General features: G+C 40.3%; 1 protein-coding gene across 2 annotated transcripts; it reads left to right on the forward strand.

The window, feature by feature from the left end:
- The first annotated feature begins 111 nt into the window (after positions 1–111).
- Positions 112–19,169, forward strand: LOC131446329 (huntingtin-interacting protein 1-related protein-like). 2 transcript variants are annotated; one of them, XM_058617486.1, is made up of 33 exons: positions 112–588; positions 998–1,061; positions 1,712–1,854; positions 1,985–2,041; positions 2,890–2,970; positions 3,049–3,125; positions 3,284–3,345; positions 3,553–3,693; positions 3,778–3,835; positions 4,926–5,001; positions 5,089–5,220; positions 5,327–5,452; positions 5,680–5,863; positions 5,957–6,045; positions 6,225–6,341; positions 7,103–7,204; positions 9,330–9,524; positions 10,165–10,275; positions 10,355–10,549; positions 11,102–11,249; positions 11,802–11,888; positions 11,968–12,075; positions 12,587–12,723; positions 13,382–13,492; positions 13,582–13,640; positions 13,734–13,764; positions 13,870–13,932; positions 14,742–14,842; positions 16,063–16,168; positions 17,267–17,390; positions 17,538–17,599; positions 18,032–18,757; positions 18,863–19,169. In XM_058617486.1, the coding sequence occupies exons 1-33, from the start codon at positions 508–510 to the stop codon at positions 18,896–18,898; spliced, it is 3,990 nt and encodes a 1,329-aa protein (XP_058473469.1). In that variant the 5' UTR covers positions 112–507; the 3' UTR covers positions 18,899–19,169. The 2 variants fall into 2 exon arrangements, with proteins under 2 accessions (XP_058473469.1, XP_058473470.1); XM_058617487.1 differs by having other exon boundaries at positions 5,330–5,452.
- Positions 19,170–19,382: the final 213 nt, after the last annotated feature.

Raw genomic sequence — 19,382 nt, forward strand, 5'->3', positions numbered from 1 at the left:
ACTGTGTAATTTTTTTTTAAATGCAGTATTGTTTCTTAAATGATGTGTTGTGTGAAGTGGGTGAGATGTGAAACCAGTCCTACTGGGCTGTTGAGTGGTGTGTCCTTGTATTGTTTTTCCAGTTTCACTCCCTGCACATTTACCTGCTGGTGACTCAGTTGAATTGTAGAGCGCTGGTAAGAGTCACCTCACTACTTTTTGTGATAAAGTATTATAAACAATCTTTTTTTTTTTTACAAACGCATCGCCGACTTTGTGTGTTTTCCGTCTTTGGCGTGCGTATTTACGCAATTTGGAACGACTTCGGAGCGCTTTTACGCAGACAGATTCGGCCAATTTCTCTCCCTGGCCAGCTTTGTTGGAAGTTATTGGTGTGTTATTTTGAACAAGAAACGCTTCTAGATGACATGCGCGTGGTTGAAGGACTTTTAGTTTACGTCAGGTGAGGCGCAGAAATCAGGACTGGCACCGTCTGACTCGTCGTCAGTGTCAGCTAGAGAAAACACAATGAGCAAACCAAAGAACAAAAGTGACAATAAGACGGAAAAGGCTTTGGCAGCTGAGAAGGAGCAGTTTGGAAAACAACAGGTAAGTCATTTTTCTTGTTTGTAGCAAAAATAAACAAGCTGGGTTTCTTTTTTAATGGGGGAAGGATTCAGTTCACATTCCTACTGTTTTAAGTGAGGAAAGTGAAATCAGCTCCTTTAGATCACTATATATAATCAAACAACATAAAAATGCATTTTATGTTGTGGCTGATCAGTGAATATCATACAAATGCTTTTTTTTTTTTAAAGTTAATACATGTTCATTGTTAAACAGTCATTTTGTTGTCTATGTCATGGTTGATTGGTGTATGTGTAGTTAAAAATGTTAGCTGGAGTAAATATAACCTTTTGTTATCAGCCATCGATCTGATGTTGACTATATGTTTGTGAGGGAGTTGAGTTGTGTATTTATGACCTGGTGCTTGTTTGTTTTACGTCATTTCTTTCAGCTCCATAGCATCAGCAAAACCATCACATCAGGTGAAACACCACCCAAGGAGAAATATGTGCGCAGTATCCTTTGACACTGTTAAACAGTTTCTGGAACATGAATCTGAATGTATTCTCCTTTTCCTACAACTCTTTAGTATGTCCTAGAATGTCTAGAAACAAGTCTTTGGGAACCATTAGATAAAGTCTTGGTAACTGATTCAGTTGTTGCTGAGATTCTTCTCTTACAGTCAGAATGTATCCTCTGGGGATCATGAATATCTGCTGAAATGTCAGAAGAAAAGCAAAAACAGAGGGCTTTAACTTCCTGGGGGATAACAACTTGATAGAATCTTAATGTCTATCATCCTGTAGTTGTTAGGATTAGGACATCAACTAAGTCTTCATTTTAAGTATTGATTATGTGATTAATGTGTTGTGTGTTTTCCTGAATGATTGGTAAATTGTTTGGTCCATAAAGGGATGATTCCCTCAAAAGTCTTATTTTGGCAGTGTCTTGTCACAGATGTGCAAAGGAATTCATTGATGACCAAAATAGTAAGCAATAATTTAGTAATGACTTAATGAGCTGTAATTCATTCATTAATTGTTGCAGCCCCAGTAGAGTTGAATCTAGAGTTGTCAGAAGTACTTTTATGGTTAATTATGGGCTGTTTTTCACCACGGTTCACCATGTACACTGGTACCTCAGAGTTTCCTTAACAGCTGGGAAGATATCATCATGGGAAGTTATAAGGAGGGCGGAGCCACCACCTTCTGGTCCTACACCCTGAACCTGCCACTGTCTAGCAACTCCATGGTCAGCTGGAAGTTCTGCTACGTGCTGCACAAACTGCTCAGGGATGGACACAGAAATGCAAGTTCAAACCCATCTCTTCTTGTGTAGACCACTGTCTTTTGCCCCCCTTCACTATGTTCCACTTCCCCACACTTCACTTGCACACTGGTGATGTGTAATCTCCCCGTGTGTCTGTCTGACTCCACAGGCTGTCGCAGATTCTTACAGACACTGTCGCAACGTGAAAGACATGGGTATCCTCTGGGTGAGTAACCGTTTGTGAAAACTTGTGAGATATCTTCTATTCAAGTAAAAAAAAAAAAAAGTTGAGGTTGTGATTTACAAATGCACATCTGGATGTGCACCAGGGTATGTGATCGGAGTGGATCTGGGGAATTTTGACCAGTGCGTGTAGAAAATGAAAAAAAATTGGAGTCACCTTACCTATCTATCTAATGTAATCTAATTTGGATACTACAATGTCTGAAGTATATGTGAGGAAGAGGAGGAGGATGGGAATATATCTGCCTCCTGTGAAAAGTCTGTCGCTGACTTTGCTCGGCCTTTATACACCACTGTGTTTTAACACTGGTGATAATGGTGTTACTTCAAGAGCTCAATATTTTCCTCAAGTGGTAGTTGGTGTAAAACATCCGCTGGTTTAATCTATTTCATTCTCTATGGAAGCTACTGTATTATGTCACTATTGGGAATAGGTTTGCAAAGGGGCAGAAAATTCCCTGTACATATCCATAAACTTTCCATGGGAACTTGTGTTTGGGAATTTTGGAGATATTCCAAATTTAAATATTGAAACAATGACTATTTAGCGAAGCTCCAGTGTGTAACTGTTGATGATTTTTTTTTATTTCTGTTTGATCTTTATGAACAGAAACAGTGTAACATTATTTGTGTCCTTGATCTGAAAACAAACTATCAGACCTGACTGAGGGAGTGTTTCTGTATATACAGCAGCAGTGCAAGGACAGTAGTAAAATTTGACAAGACAAGATTTAAACAAGAGAATTATGTGTAACAGAGTTATTTTACCCTCTGGATAAATCAAGCTTTTTTCATTGCATCTATTATACTGTATACTGTGACTGTTTCCAGGGGAACCTACATGATCGATATGGCCACATTGTCGCCTTGTCAGCCAAGTTCCTCTGCCACAAATTGGAATTTCATGCCAAGGTAATCATTTTCTATTTATTTTGTCTTCTTGATAATAAAAACACTTCAGTTTGATGACACAAACCTTCCATTGCACAGCACAAGGTGATCCCAGGCAACCTGGAAGCCAGTGATGAGACCTTGGACAAGGAAGCAGGAACTGACATGACCAAAGTGTAAGTTAATCTCAGCTTTCAAGTACTGCTGTTGTTGTTGTTGTTGTTGTTGTTGTTGTTGTTGTTGTTGTTGTTGTTGATGATGAGATGCTGCCATGACGACACAGTGTTTCTGATGAATTGTGTGGTTCTGACACCTATTTCTTGTCTTATTATAGGCTAGACATGACACAAGAGCTGTTGGACTACTTGGATGCTGGACTGAAGATGTCTGAGACCGGTGAGTCCTCCAGCAGGTTTAATGGTCTATATTACTGGTGGAAAAAATACTGAAACACTCTTTTCAAATGAAAGTACAATTACTTTGATAACATTGTACCCATGTAGTGCTAAAACTGTATATACTGTATGTTTAAACATAGTAATGGAAAAAAGCAGTTGAAATGCTCTGTGTTCTAACGGTTACTGTTGTTTCTCCTGTGTGAAGTTCTGCGTCAGCTCGATGCCAACGGGGCCAAATCTACGACACCAGCTGGAAAGTGCAGACTTATGCCTCTGATTCCTCTCATCCTGGACTGCAGTTTCCTCTACCACTTCTCCGTCCTGCTCATGTTCAAACTTCACAGCCGTGAGTGAGGCACAGACGTAACACATTCTCATCCAGTCAAACCTCTCTGCGTTAGATTAATTCACCGTGTCCTCTGCTTCACAGGTATCCCCCCAGACGTTCTACTCGGTCATCGAGAGCGTTTCCGCGATCTGTTTATGAGGTAGGTGATGTCAAAAGGGAAGGAGATTTTTATTACTAGGTCATGAATCCATTTAGGCCAGAGCCAGATTGCTGCACATGCATTCACAAAATACAATATCATCAACAGAATAAATGAATAACTGATAAAATAATATGATGAGTAAATGTGAATAAAAGTTAAATACTTTTTCCAGCATTCCAAGACAAATTTATAATCTCAAACACACACTTTTGTTAACTCAAGTCAACATAAACTCACCAACATGCTTTACAAGAAACCAACGTATGCATGTGCAGGGATAGATTGTATGTAGTGGTATTTCTTTTTAGACCCTTGTTCTATAAGCTGTTTGGTTTCTTGAAACATGACACACAAGATTCTGTTTCTTCCATCGTCTGTGCATAAGAATATTATTGCATCATTTTGTGTAAAATCAATAGAAAATCAAAGTCACACACAGGAACCAACCCTGTCACAAAGAAATCATGTTCCCACATGACTAACCTGTGTTCTAAAATGACATTTTGTACGTATACATATGCATATTTTCCAAGATTTCATTTGTTATTGTTGGTTGGTATATAAGGTATTTGAGGCAAAACTCCAAACAGGAGGTGGCGGTGATGGTAGGGCATGACATAAAAGTTGGCAAGAAGGTGAGATGTCTGGAAACCAACACTCAGACCACAGTTTGAGAAGAGGTTGAAGTTAAAATGTGTAAAATTGTCTCAAATGGAAACATTAAACAGTCCCAACGTATTCAAACCTTATGACAGATGTTAAGATGCACCTAGAGTTAGAAAAATCTCAACATTTAGAATTGCTCATTAACCCTAATATAAGGAAGACTTCTAATATCTCTTTTACATACTTGCTAGTTTGTTTATTATTAAGATACCACATGCAAATGTGTGTATAGTGTTGGTAATAGAACATCCCTCTTCTTAATGCTGTGCTATTTATGTACTGTAGAGCATGTACTTTCATATAAATCCCTTCTGCCCCTGGGGACTTGTGTGGTTCACTTCACTTTAACACAGTATATTAGTATTATTAGCATATTAGCACTGTTTTATGTCACTAATGTGAGATGCATTTTCTCCTGCAGCCTCTCACAGTTCTTCAACAGAGCCAGGGAGATGGAGTTCTTCAAAAGTATCATCCAGATCCCAGATCTCCCCGACGTAAGTACAGCAACGGCTTCGTCCACATCTATGTGTATAAATCCGATACTTCTGTTTTCTAATGTTGTTTTGTTGTATACCCTGCAGGCTCCACCAAACTTCCTTCGTGCGGCTGCTTTTGCGGAGTACAGGAGGCCAGTGGTGGTGATACCCAATGAGGAGGAGATGGAGGAGGTGGAGCCACAACCAGAGCTTAGGGAAGCACCACAGATGGCGCAGGTAATGACGCCTCCTTGCGTCTCACAATGTTAATTATAAGAAGTTTCTCCTCCATCTTTTGTGTCTTTTGGTAGGATGGCCTAACATGTAGTTTTGCTTCTCACAGCAGTACTATTTGCTCAGCCAAGTGACAGCACCTGACACTTCGCTGGAGCAGAGAGACACACAGAATGAGAGCATGAGGAAGGAGCTGGAGGTGCTCAAACCAGAGCTGCAAATCATCAAGAATGAGGTCAGCTGAGCAACCATCCTGGTGTTACTTTGCTTTATGTTATTTGTTTACTATTTGTCAGGGAGACTTCATATTAAAAAAATAAATAATAATTCTGAAATTGTGCTGGAGTTGGCCATCTCAACCCCCTGCAACTCTCACCTCTGGTCTCAGACACATGCATGACTTTTCTCTCTTTTTTTCTTGCGAACTCCAAACATACAAATCCTTGTCTCTCCTCTCCTCAGGCTCAGAGGTGCGTGACCGAGTTAAAGGGTCAGGTGAATCGTCTGGAGGCCCAAGTGGAGGAGCAGCGCACCCATAAGCAGATGGCCATGGTGGAAAACGAGCACCTGCGCATGGAAGTGGAGGCTCTGCGGAGCACGAATATCGTCAATGTTGGGGCACAGATTGGATTCAAGGAAGCCGACAGTGAGTATGCAGTTGTGTGTCAAGGCAGACGAGTAACATGAATATTGAAGAACATCACTAAAAAGGGGGCGGTATCTTGCTATTTCATTGCAGCCAGAGCTCATGCCGCTGAGGTTCGTTTCACGCAACTCAAAGAGAGACACGCAGAGCTGGTTACCAGTCATGCTGACTTAATGAAGAAGGTAAACTGCACCGTTCATCTTCATCAAGGTCGTTTCTGGCACAACTTTGAAGGGACTTGGAGACATTTTAGGACAATGTGTCTCCACTGTGTAGATGAGAAGATAACAACTACTTTCATCTTCTGAAAGAGTTCTGTCCAGACGTGTTGCAAACTGTTGTTCTGTGTATCCATGTGCAGAATGCAGAAACGGTGAAGGTGCTGACTGGCACGAAACAAAACCATGGTGATCTACTGAGAGCCAACAAGCAGATGGAAAGCGAGCTGGAAAACCTGCGGAAGGAGAAGTATAACACAGTAAGACCTCTGTGACACCTGAACGCACCACTACACCAAGTGTTTATAAACCTTATTTTTAAATTTAGAAGTAGAGCCGTGTTTCTTGGGGTTTTTTTGCGTTAGTACTAAAATAACTAGCACCTATCATCTATCCTGACTGATCCAAACACTGCCAGTCCATCCTGAATGTGTCCTCAGCTCCGATCACAAAAAAACACATTCACCCAGCCCAAACTGTGGCCTGTGTTCCTTGAACACACCGGGAACATTTAAGCATATGAGGTTCATAGCTTTTGGAGGAAGGTAACAGTGACTTTATCTACTATGACTGTACCTCTGGAGCCGACTATCCTTTTGCTCAATGATGACTCACATTTGGGGCTGAGTGAGAAACAACGCAAAGTTTGGTTGGCTGGCTTGGGGCATGTTAAAATGTTTGTACTGTTGGTAATATTTGACCTCAATGTGTGAAATTATGCCAATTAAACAGTTGTTCACATAAAAAACCCAACACATTCACAAAGTCAGTTTTAGGATGTATGTGTCCACATCACATTCCGGAGCTACATGAACACAATTACATTGTGATAGACTTCCTCAGCAGACGTCCTCTGCCGTCTCACAGCTTTCTACACGAATCAGCATACCTCGTCAAAAACATCATTTTCCTCCTGTGAACAGACAGACAGCAGTTCTGCCCCATTTCAGCCTGGTTTTGTGTTTGCAGAGGAAGACAGACACTCATGAACCATAAATCTAATGACTCCTTTCCCACCCAGATGAATCATCAGCAGCAGGAGAACGAGCGTCTCAACAAAGAACTGCTGGAACAACGAGCTGAGCTGGCCCTCCTTCGCAGTACACTGGAAAATAAGGAGAAGGTGCGTATGTGGCTGCTTTTAGAAGTAGGGCCTTTTTCTTTTACGTTATCTGGACGGGCTGTCTGTGAAAATGCAAATGAGCACTTCAGTCATTTAAAATAACTTCTCCTGTCAGTCAAATTTCCTGATAATAACGGCGTGTTTCCACTAGCTCGACTCGCCTTGTCTCGGCACTGCACGGTTATTTTGTGTTTCCACTAGCATACTAGGCCTACCTGGCACTTTTTTTAATACCTGCTCTGGCGAGGTTCCAAGCGAGCTGAGGCGATACTAAGCATGGCGTCGCCAGGCTGCCGGCCACTGATTGGTCAGAGTGCCGTCATGAGTAAGACATCCAACACAAGATTCAAGCCGAACTGTAGATCAGTTAAAAACACTTAACTATCCTAAAAATGTGGGTTAATCTCCAAAAATGACCAGGGAAATGACTAAAATCTCAATATTTAACAGAGGAGTCTGGTGTTTTTAGAGACAGCACTGCTGATCGTGACGGGCGAGCGGCATCACAAACCCTGCTACTGTATTTCAGTCCGGTGACTGTGCTCTGGTCATGGAGGAAGTACTGAACAAATCTTTTTAATTAACTGATTCTAATGATTCAGTTACACTGAAAACAACTGCTTTACAAGTCACTAGTCACTCATTTGTGTTTGCGCGTGTAAAACGAAGTCACTGCAGTTTCATGCAGCCGTGCAGTGATGACCCATGTTGAGTAGGTACTATTTTGTAGTGGAAACACAACCTAAACCGTGACGTGCCGAGGCGAGGCGAGCTGGGACCATAAGTGGAAAAGGGGCTTAAGAGAGTGATTCCTTGTAAGAACGTGGGAGGAAAAGCTTTGGATAAGTTTGCCTCATTTTTGAGGACCTGGCTTATGGTTAAGGTTAGGGATAAGTCTTTGGTTAGGCTGTCTAAGTGAATTGAAGAAAAACATTGTCCCTAAGCCTAAAATGTACTTGCCGACCTCTGATTCAAAGGATGTCAAAAATGCCATTTCTCCAGACTCACTGCAGAATTGAATTGAATGGACATGGTTTCAGTAGCTTTTGATTAATCCTGATAACAGACACACAGACAGAGAGACACAGGAAGACAACACAGTCTCCAGTGTTCCTCTGTAGATCAGTTAATGAGATAATAGCAAATACTCATGTTGTTCCTGTTCATCCTGTTTATGAAACATTCAAAACCATCAGGTCACTCACGGCGTCATATGGAGAACATGTGACTCATCATCTAACATTATTTAGTTCAAAGCAATAACTGAGGATGAGTCACAGTGTAGAATAATTCGCTTTTAAGTCTCGAACATTCAAGTATAAGATACATTAAAAATAACAACATCATAATAAAAACACAAACACGATAAATCTACAAGTCTTATTATAATCAACTACTGACTGACCTAAACTTTGAGGGTGTGTCTTCATATTCTTCTAAATTTACCATTACCAAGCAAGGACCAGAAGAGACATAATATAGGATATATAAATAGAATTGCCCTCCTTTTGCTTTAAACTAATTACTAACTTACTATACAATATATACAACCCAATTTGTCTTTCTGTTGTCTGCATGAAAATGTCTTTATTTACTTCATAAATAATATCAATCCAATAATCTACTGTAGGAATATCTGGTTTTAACCACTTTTTAATTATGGCTTTCTTACCTGCTGCTTACAATCTGGTATAACAGATAGATATAATAGTTTAATGCGTCATTTATACTATTTATTGCACAGATTTAAATTATGCAATAAGATTACAACTGTACATTAATGCCACAAACAGAAAAGGATCAACATAATCAGATGTTTACTGAAACTAAACTGTTGTATATTGTCACAAAAATGGCAAACAGCATTATTACAATTGCAAGAAAATGTTCCACACAAATGTTTCACCGACCATTATGGTAAATGGTCTATATTTATTATCTAGTATTTTTATATTTATTCTAATGTTTTTATATTACTGGAAATGCTTTTTCTTTCCAATGTATTTATTTACTATAGACCCCAGGACAGAGTGGTTGCTCAGCTAATTGATCAGTTTTCTGAGTTTCCCTGCTCTTTCCTCTTCCATGTTTTATTTCCCTGGTCTCTCTCTCTCTCCTCCTGCAGGAAGGCTCTCAGGTGAGCAGCAGCCTGGCAGCTCTGCAGGCAGAACGCGACGTGCTCCTGCGTTCGGCCACAGAGAGAAACACGGAGCTGTCGTCGCTGAGGCTGCAGGCGCAGCAGCAGCAGGGCTCCATGGACCTGGAGAGAGACCGATGCAACAGAGAGCTGGAGGCGCTGAGAGCTCAGCTGCAGCAGCAGGTAACACAGGCGACACACACACACACACACTGATGAAAAAATATAATAATAGTAAGAAAAATAACAACAGACAAACAGCATAGGCTATGTTCTAGATAAGACAGAGTACTTTAGAATATAAAATATAAGATGCAGCAAAGCAAATCACAAAGTAAGGACCAAAGTGTTAAAGTAGTAGTAATAAGGTGAGGGTAGCCAGAAATGTTACATTATGCACAAATTAGTAAAGGTTTATATTATGAATCAGGATGTAATTGTTTGTCATCTTTAAAATTTGTGTCCCAATATAAAAAGGTTTTGAAAGCAGTGCAATAGAAAATCAATTATTGAAACCACACATCAGTGGAAATGAGAATGTTGCCATTTCTCAAAACCTCAAATATCAAAACAATGTGTTGTTGCAGCTCTACTTTCACTACATTGACACCTCGACTCACGTTCAGCCACCATTTTGTCGCGTGCTAAATGAAATAATATTATTTAGTTTCTATCCATCCCTTTTTCTTTTTTTTTCTAATTTTAAACTCAATCGGAATTATTATTTATTCTTATTTGGATTATTAATTAGGGTAAGTGGCTGTCTCTGTCTTTTATAATTGATTTGATTGATTGATTGACGATTCTGTCTGTCTTTCCACAGCTGGCCATCAACGCAGAGCAGAAACTGGAGATCGATAGGCTGAGGCGAGAGCTGGACTCAACACGAGCAGACCTGATGCGTGCCAACAACTTACTGCAGAGCAAAGAAATGGTAAGAGTCTATTTTTCCTCACATTTTATATCCGCTCCTCTTGAGATGGAGCACGCTCACAGCTGCTTTCCTTCCACAGAGTGGTTCTCAGATGAGCAGCTCACTCGCAGGGCTGCATGCGGAGAAGGACGCGTTGCTGCGGTCGGTGAGGGAGCAGGAGGCGGAGCTCAACTCCCTCAGACAACAAGCTCAGCTCCACCACAGCTCGCTGGAGCAGGAGAGGCAGAGGAGCAACATGGAGTTGGGAAGTTTGCACGCCCAGTTACAGCAACAGGTGCAATGCTAGTGTTTATGTTGTGTACTGTATATATCTCGATGGTCAGTTAAGATAAAATTATAATTTATTCGTCCCACAACCAAGTGGCAACCAGTTGTGATGTCATACATCAAAATGGGGGCTTTAGATTGTTGGTTTGACCAGTGACATCATACCATACGATACCAACTGTCAAAGGCTTCCATTCAAACAAACTTATTTGTGCAACTTGCAGTGTTTCCCCCTGGTGGATATTCATTATATTGTTACTTCCTGATGAGACTCACCCTACGTCCTGTTTTTCTATACAATCTATGCCCACAACAGGGACACCGCAGTGTCACAGCAGTGCATATAGTAAAATCCACTCCAAAACGATACGATTTACTGCTTTTTATAAAGAGATAAAATGAATATCAAGCAGAATTTAGTTCAGCCCATTACCCTCAATATTTTCTCATGAGGAAGTTTCTCATGTGGCCCCTTGGGGAAAATAATTGGCCACTCCTGGAGTAGACCGTGTAGAGGATTTCACATACTGAGTGTGTGTGTGTGTGTGTGTGAAAACAGGCCTGTCGAGAAGGAGAACTGGCCCAGAAGCTGCAGGACGAGCAGTTCTGTCTGCTCCAGTGTGCCGTGGTGGAGGCCGAGGGTATCATACTGGACGCTGTGGCCAAAGTGGACGACCCTATTCATGTTCGCTGCATCAGTTCGCCAGGTAGACATGCTTTAAACTCCTTCATCTACATTTTATCCCACAGTCTTGCCTGTCTTCAGACTTCACTTATAAAGATCATGCCCCTAACTTTGAGGAGTAGAATAAAGAAAGCCTTTACATTTAGGTACAGCACACTTTAATCAATAACACACACTTTAGATATAAGGAATAAGGAAACTTTACACTAAAGTTTGACCATTCACACCCATTTACTCACACATTCATACAGCGTATTTATCACACATCTTTCATACCTGTTCACATTCGCACAGTTGCTCAAGGACACATTGGCATATAGACTAGCCCGGAATCGAACCAACAACATTCTAGTTGAAAGACAACTCACTCTGTTGATTCAGGGAAATTCTCCCATTAGCCTTTGTCTGAATGTTTTGGCATTGTGTCGCACAACACAGCTGGGTAAAGTGAGGAATATTTAGCTGCAACCTGCAACTTCACACTTTTTACACACTGTACCTTTAATGCCTTTATCTGCTCATAAGCACAAGTACTATTTACATCCCTATGATAACTACTCCTTCTTGTTTTCAGACTATTTGGTGAACCGGGCTGAAATCACTCTGGGCTCGATAGACAAAATGCAGCAGAGTCACCTGGTTTACCTGGGAAACAGGAATGGTAAGTGCTTTGGTTGTTGTGTTGTTGACCTTCTATGATCACAGATCATCTGATGCTTCTCTCTTGTCTTTCCTCTTAGACGCCAGTGGTTTGTTAAGAGCTGTCACGCAGTTTTCTCACATGGCCGCTGACACCATCGTCAACGGAGCGGCGACATCACACTCTGCTCCCACTGACCAGGCTGATCGTGAGAGACACACACTTTTTTATATTATTTATTTTCTTATTTATTTATTTATTTATTTAAGGAAAGGGACAATGCATATTCATAAACATCGTTGATGTTTATAAGGGATAAAAATTAAAATACATCCAGGGACACAAAAACATCGGAACATGGAAAAATGACATAAAGCAGGATATACATATACATCCATACTCACATACACATATTCATACTCTTATACTTATACAATACATACATACGCAGCTGTTACTAAAGTGCCAGTGACAGTGGATGATAGTAAAGTGCTAATATTATAGATTCAAAATTCAAAGCACAGAGCCCCCTTAAAATATTGCACTCTGGTGGGAATGCACATGAACCTGTTGCACAAACCTCATCACACATCATTACACAAATTTATATATGGTCACATGTTTGGTTAACCCCTCAACCACAGACCACACGCGCACTGCACCTCTTAGTGACACACAAAAGTCTAAAACACTGCATTTTCTGCCTCCGTCTCACACAGGTTTAACTGACAGCTGTCGGGATTGCGCCAACAACTGCCTTCAGTTCTTAAAGGATCTGAAGCTTCAGGCCAGTTTACAGAGAGCAGACCCTTCCGCCGTACGCTACACTGTGCAACGCATCCTCGCTTTGGGCCAGGTGAGTCACAGTTAGTGGTTTTCCAGAGGTACAAGACTTAAAAATGTGATGTAAAATGAATCATAACTTTGACTCAAAAACACATAAGAAGATGAAAAAAAACTTTTTCTAAAGCCTGAATATGTGACCTATAAACACACACGACCCCAAGGATGTCCATTTAAGGAGTTGTGTATTATTCCCGCGGCAAATGACCATGGGTGCACCAGCGGCACAGATTCGTGCAGCTTGAGCACTAAGGGTTAAAACTTAGTTTTAGATTCCTGTGGTCATAGTGGTCGGTCATATTCAAACATCTTCCTGAGTTGAATGTAACAGGTTCTGGTGCCTGAAGGTACAGCATGCAGCAACATTGTGTCAATTCACACTAGTACGAAGAACACAGACTAAAAGAAAAACAGAAATCAGTCCGACTGTGAAAGAAAATCTGCTTTGATGGTTTTATTTTCGACTGGAAAATCCACGCTGTCAGAGCAAAGATACAGTAAAACACTGCAGTTTATTAGTTTGTGTTTCACCCACAACCTGCCTATTTGTAAAGTAATTGTCACTCATTATAAATGAAGATACAGTATATACATTTAACCGCCTTCAAATGTGTCTTTGACTTTCAGCACACACTGTACTATAAGTAACAAGTGGGGGGTTTTGTGTGTAGGATTTGCGCCCCAGAGGTCAGGATGTGCTAAAAGAAGAGCTGGGGAACATGGTGGACAGAGAGATGATCGCTACATCCACTGCCATAGAGGAGGCTGTGCTGCGAATGGACGTAAGGACACACACATCAAATGTGATGGACACAACCTTCTTCACACACCTGCTGATGCTTAACGCTTTCTGTTTTTTTTTGTCGTACAGGAGATTTTAAATCAGGCACGTCAAGAAACGTCAGGTGTTAAGCTGGAGGTCAACCAGGGGTAAAATAAAGGCTTTGTATGTTTTGTTTATAATTCATTTTCTTCATTGTCTTATTTTCAATCAGTGTTTTCTTTCTTTCTGTTTGATCTCAGTATCCTGGGATCCTGCTCTGACCTGATGAAGGTAAAAATGCTGTCCAGTATTTGATCATCTCCTGTGACCACATTATTATTTTTTTACACTTCATTTAAATTTCTCCTGCTCTCTCTCTCTGTCTCTCGTCTGCAGGCTGTTCATATGCTGGTGACAGCTGCGACTGACTTACAAAAAGACATTGTGGAAGGAGGCAGGGTGAGTTTCGCATCTTCTCATCAAACTAAGGTTTAAGTGGTTTTAGTGGCACCAGTGAGGATATTTGAATTTGACTTGTGGTCCTTTTTCTGCCCTCACTCGCTGTCCTGTCTTATACAGGCTCAAAAAATATGTCACTCACAAAAACTTTCATCCTAAATAAATTGGGAAAGTAAGCATTAAATAGTAACTACCTAATGATTATTTGACCTTTTATCTGAAAATATGTCATGCACAAAATTTAGATTACGCTTTAACAATAAACCCTTTTATTCTACAGTGAAAAACCTTCTGATTTAAAAACTAATTTTCAGTGAAATGCACAGACAAATATTCAGATGCATAGTGAATTTAAAATCATTTTTAATTTTAATGTGTTAGGGAAATGCTAACTATTTTCCAAAAAGCTAAAGTGTGATTATATAATAACTAGGTATATACTTGTTGTATAACTAAGTTATATATTTAATTATCCTAATTGATTATTTTTAAATTGGTTAATTGATCCATCATACATAATTATAAAAGAATATTATCGTGGAAATGTATGTTGTTATAATAAATAAATATATACATTGTATTAAATTAGAATGTCTTGTTGTCTACACTGGTTTCCATCATTCTTTGACTGAAATATTCTGTTTTTTAAAATATTTCTAAGACATTGTGAATGTATGTAAGATTATTTCATACGTATTTGCTTCGATCTGGTTAAAACTAAAGAAACAGTGCCCTAACAATGACAGATACCATGTTGGATTAAATTGAATCGTCATGTGAAATTGTTTTGGGGTTTTTTTTTCCTGCAGGGAGCAGCATCCGTCACTGACTTTTATGCCAAAAACTCTCGCTGGACAGAGGGACTCATCTCTGCCTCAAAGGCTGTGGGCTGGGGCGCCACGCAGCTGCTGTAAGTACCAACGACCACACATACAAGCCAGCGGCAGCTGGTGACACTGTCTTTACTAATATTAAAAAAAACTTTTCAAATCAACAGTTCAAAACCTCCAGACTCTTCATGTACTGTCATAGTTCATTTTATACAAGCACTCATTTTTTAAACATGACAAACCATTGAACATTGAACATGGTTAACCCTTTAACAACGAACCCTCAAAATGTCCTGCTTCTTTTAACCATAAAGGTGCCAGAAAAATGTCCTCGGAGTAAGTGATTTTGACCGTTTTTCTAGAATAACTTTGAACATTTGGCAGTTATTTACAATTTTCTGCATGTTTTAAAAATTAAAATGAAGAAAAACTAAAAATGGTAATAAGAAAACATTGTAGCTATACATGAACAACAGATCCTGCAAGTTAAATTTGAATTTTGAACAGTATAAAGTACTTGCACAGGCATTTCTCCAACTCTCTCCTCTCTGGTGACAAAGACGCTTATTCTCCGGCTTTTAAAATATCAATTCTGTAAGTTACTGAATTTTTACAGAATATAACACCTAACATTTACAGTATTTTCAAAGACTGTAACACCTAGTATTATTTTTGAATTGGTAAACCACTTATTTTGTTTGATAAATTAATCAAAATATCACTTTGTGTATATTTAATTTAATAAATCTTAAATAAAAGCCTGGAAAAGTTATTTGGCATCTCCTCGTGACTCCTGAGTCTCTGGAAATGACTGATATATGACACTGAAAACAGCAACACACAACACGTAAGAAGCTGGAAACAGCAGGAAATGTTTGAATTTGTTTTCACTCCTTTTGTTTTCATTTGTTTTTCCTGTAGTTTGATTTAAGCCACTTAGTTATTTTTTATTCATTCTCCCTCTGTTCTCGTCACTCTTTCCTTCTCTTCTCTCCTTTTCCACCTCTCTCTTGTGCTTGTTTAGGGTGCAGAAAACCAGCACTTATCTCTTCTAAGAGGAGTAAAGTGCACATGCATACAGTGCAAGTGCAAGACTTGTGCACCCTTAGCAACAAAGAACATTTTAAATCAAATGTTTCATATTGTGTAATTACTTACTTATTATTTACCTTGCTCATTTTAAAAATAAAGTATATTTACACCTCCTATTAATGACAAACACACTCGGGTTGTTTGTATTTATACAAGACTGTCCCTGAATGTGTGATGACATTGTCCGTGTTCACCTCTTTGCTGTCAGAGAGTCTGCCGACCGGGTCGTGGGTGAAAATGGAACGTACGAGGAGCTCATCGCTTGTTCACACGAGATCGCTGCAAGTACTGCACAGCTGGTTGCTGCGTCCAAGGTACAGTCAAGTCAAAACCTCCTGTAGATGCTGTGTGGAGGAGCAGTCACTTTACTTTGAAGGTTCCTGGTACTCTAGGCATATGAGAGGGCAATGACCCAACAACAAATCATCCTGCTACATCCCACAATTCTTTTTATGCATTATTGCATACTGCATAGTTTCAGAAATGCAAAAACACACTCCACTTTTTTTAAGAACACCTCCTCAGCTGCTTGTTAATACAAAATCAGCCAATCACATGGCAGCAACTCAGTGTTATTAGGCATGCAGACATGGTCAAGAGGACCCAATGAATTTCAAAACAAGCAGCAGAATCAGGAAGAAAGGTCATTCAAGTGACGTGGCACGGTTGTTGGTAGCTGGTCTTTCAGAAACCGCTGATCTGCTGGGTTTTTCCACACATAACCATCTCTCAGGTTGATGGAGAGTGGTCTGAACAAAGCATTTGAATCAGTCTAGAACTGGGGCCCATTATGCACATTTTGAAATGAACTAAGTGCTTTTTTATGGTATTTTTTGGGCAGTACAATTATTGTACATTCTACTTTATTTGTTAGTAAGTATTTACACTTTTTTTCTACACTTGAAACCTCTTTACAGTGACTCATGACAGAATCTTATCATATTTGTGATGTCTATGGAATGTCAGCAGCTCCACCAAAGAGACATTCCTCTGCTGAACGTATGAGGTTTTAATTTCTGTTTAAGTCACAAACGACATTATTATTATTATTTATTTATTTATTTATTTATATATATGTTTATTTCGGTCATGACATTCTCATCACTCATCACACATCAGTGAAGTTTACACAATACACATAACCGCAAATCAAATATATCGTGAAAAAAATGCTAAAATGTGTTCTCTTCTTCCCTTTCTAATAGACTAATTTAATGGCAGACACTGTCACGTGTACAAGTGAAAATCATTCTCAGCACAAGTGTAAATAATCACATGATAAAATTCTATTCCACATAAACCTCAATAGTGCGGACAGAAAATCATTAAACTCTGGGCAAATAAATCAATCTTAGAACACAGAGTGCACTGTACACTGTTTTGTTTGCTGATGTGATTGACTGTGATTTCAGGTGAAGGCCGATCGCAACAATAAGAAGCTTAATACGCTGCAGCACGCCTCGCGACATGTGAACGACATGGCCGCCGTGGTGGTCACCTCCACCAAACATGGACAGCAGCAGATCTCCAACCATGGTGAGAGAAGGACCCCTGAAGGATTACCACAACTGTACATTCTTTCATTTTACAGTTCTGGTAGTTCATCCTGTGTGGAAACATAAATATACAAATCATTAAACTAAAACATTGATTACAGCAGCATTCACCCTGATGTTCTCACAGGTATGATGGATTTCTCTGGCCTGTCTCTGATCAAGCTGAAAAAAGAAGAAATGGAAGCTCAGGTGAGTCTCGATAATAAGTCTTCTTCAGTTTAACGTACTGACTTTTCATCACAAATGCACAACCATTGTGCAAATATAAAGTCAACATTTTAAGAAAAATAAAACAAACCTAACAGTAACAAGGAAAAGAAAGGAAATGTAGAAAGACAAAATACAAATAATAATCACAAAATAATGCAAAAATGATGAATACTAAGAATTTTGACAGTTGATCACCTTCCAATCATTTCCAGATAAGGAGCCCTTACCTTCAAGTAGAGATCTAAATGATTATTAATCTTATATATAGGTTGTTAAAAAGAAGCCATCTTGGTTTGTTCATCTCTCCATTCCTTAAGGGGGAAAAGCCAGACTTCTTCGGCAGAATCCTACACTGCCTGTTGATTGTAGATCTGTGGTTAACGATGAGATTCTTCTCCCTGAATGTCTCAGGTGAAGGTGCTGCAACTGGAGAGCCAGCTGGAGCAGGAGCGAGTCCGCCTGGGCGAGCTCAGGAAGAGGCACTATGAGCTCGGCCCTCCTGGGGACGACGCCGCCGACGTACCGGAGTCGACTGATAACTTCCCTCCGCCGCCGCCACCCACTCTGCTGGACTCCACGCCGGTGCCTGCATCCTTTTCACAAACACAGCCCTACCTCAACACTCAGGGCTTTGGGCCAAGCAATCCGTTCTCCGTGCCTCAAACACAACCGTTCTCTATGCCTCAGACAACAACAAACACTTACACACAGCCCCAAAACTACACACCGTCTCAGTCCTACACACCGTCTCAGTCCTTCACACCGTCTCAGTCCTTCACGCCGTCTCAGTCCTACACACCGTCTCAGTCCTTCACACCGTCTCAGTCCTATACACCGTCCCAGTCCTTCACACCGTCTCAGTCCTACACACCGTCTCAGTCCTACACACCGTCTCAGTCCTACACACCGTCTCAGTCCTACACACCCTCCTCTTTCACACCAAACACATCCCAAAGTTTCGCTAAACCTCAGCCGTATTCGCCGTCACTGCCCTCATCACACACAGCACCTGCTGCTCCTCCTCCCGCTCAGCCTGCTCCGCCTCAGGCGACCCAGCAGAGCAGCACTGACACAGTCAAACCCGCCTCTAAGAAGCCAAACATCTTCACCAAATCTGGAAATTTGCTCAAGCAGGCGGTGAGTACCGACTCTCATCTGCTCATATCCATCTTGCATTTACAGTATAATTGTATAAAGTGGATCGTGTGACTTCATGAGTGTGTTTCTTTATCCCCATCATAGTTCAAACGAGGTGAAACTGGGACGGGGGAATCCTGAGGAGTGACTGACAAGAGGATTTTACTTCCACATAAGGTTTAAAACATAAACTCTTTCTGGCTTTGGCTCTGTGTTTTACACTAGTTACAGTAAATGTAGATATAATGTGCAAAAAACAACAACGTGATATTATGTTGTATTTTCCAGCTGATCTGTATAACTATGTTCTCTTAAGATTAACAACAACACTGCCAACACGTTCTCTTGTGCACTAAGCCTGATGCTGTAAAGAGAAGAAAAATATTAAAGATCTGAACGTTTTCTAATGTCACTGAGTGTATTTGCACTTTTTCAACCCTTTTGCATCATTATATTCTCGCCACACGGTTGGAGTAGTAGTGGTTAGCAGCAAGAAGACCTGGGGCCTTTCTGCATGCTCTCACTGTGTGGGTACGGGTTTTCTGGCTTCCTCCCACAGGCCAAAAACATGCAATATGGTGATTAGGTCAATTAGACACTCTAAATTGACTCTAAATATCGCCCT

This window comes from Solea solea, chromosome 19 (genome assembly GCF_958295425.1).
Source record: "Solea solea chromosome 19, fSolSol10.1, whole genome shotgun sequence".
In the NCBI taxonomy this organism is placed as follows: domain Eukaryota; kingdom Metazoa; phylum Chordata; class Actinopteri; order Pleuronectiformes; family Soleidae; genus Solea; species Solea solea.

Coding starts and splice junctions, on each gene's coding strand:
- LOC131446329 (XM_058617486.1), top strand. CDS start 508: ATGAGCAAACCAAAGAACAAAAGTGACAATAAGACGGAAAAGGCTTTG. Junction 9,525..10,164: donor GAGCTCAGCTGCAGCAGCAG/GTAACACAGGCG, acceptor GTCTTTCCACAG/CTGGCCATCAACGCAGAGCA. Junction 12,076..12,586: donor TCCCACTGACCAGGCTGATC/GTGAGAGACACA, acceptor CGTCTCACACAG/GTTTAACTGACAGCTGTCGG.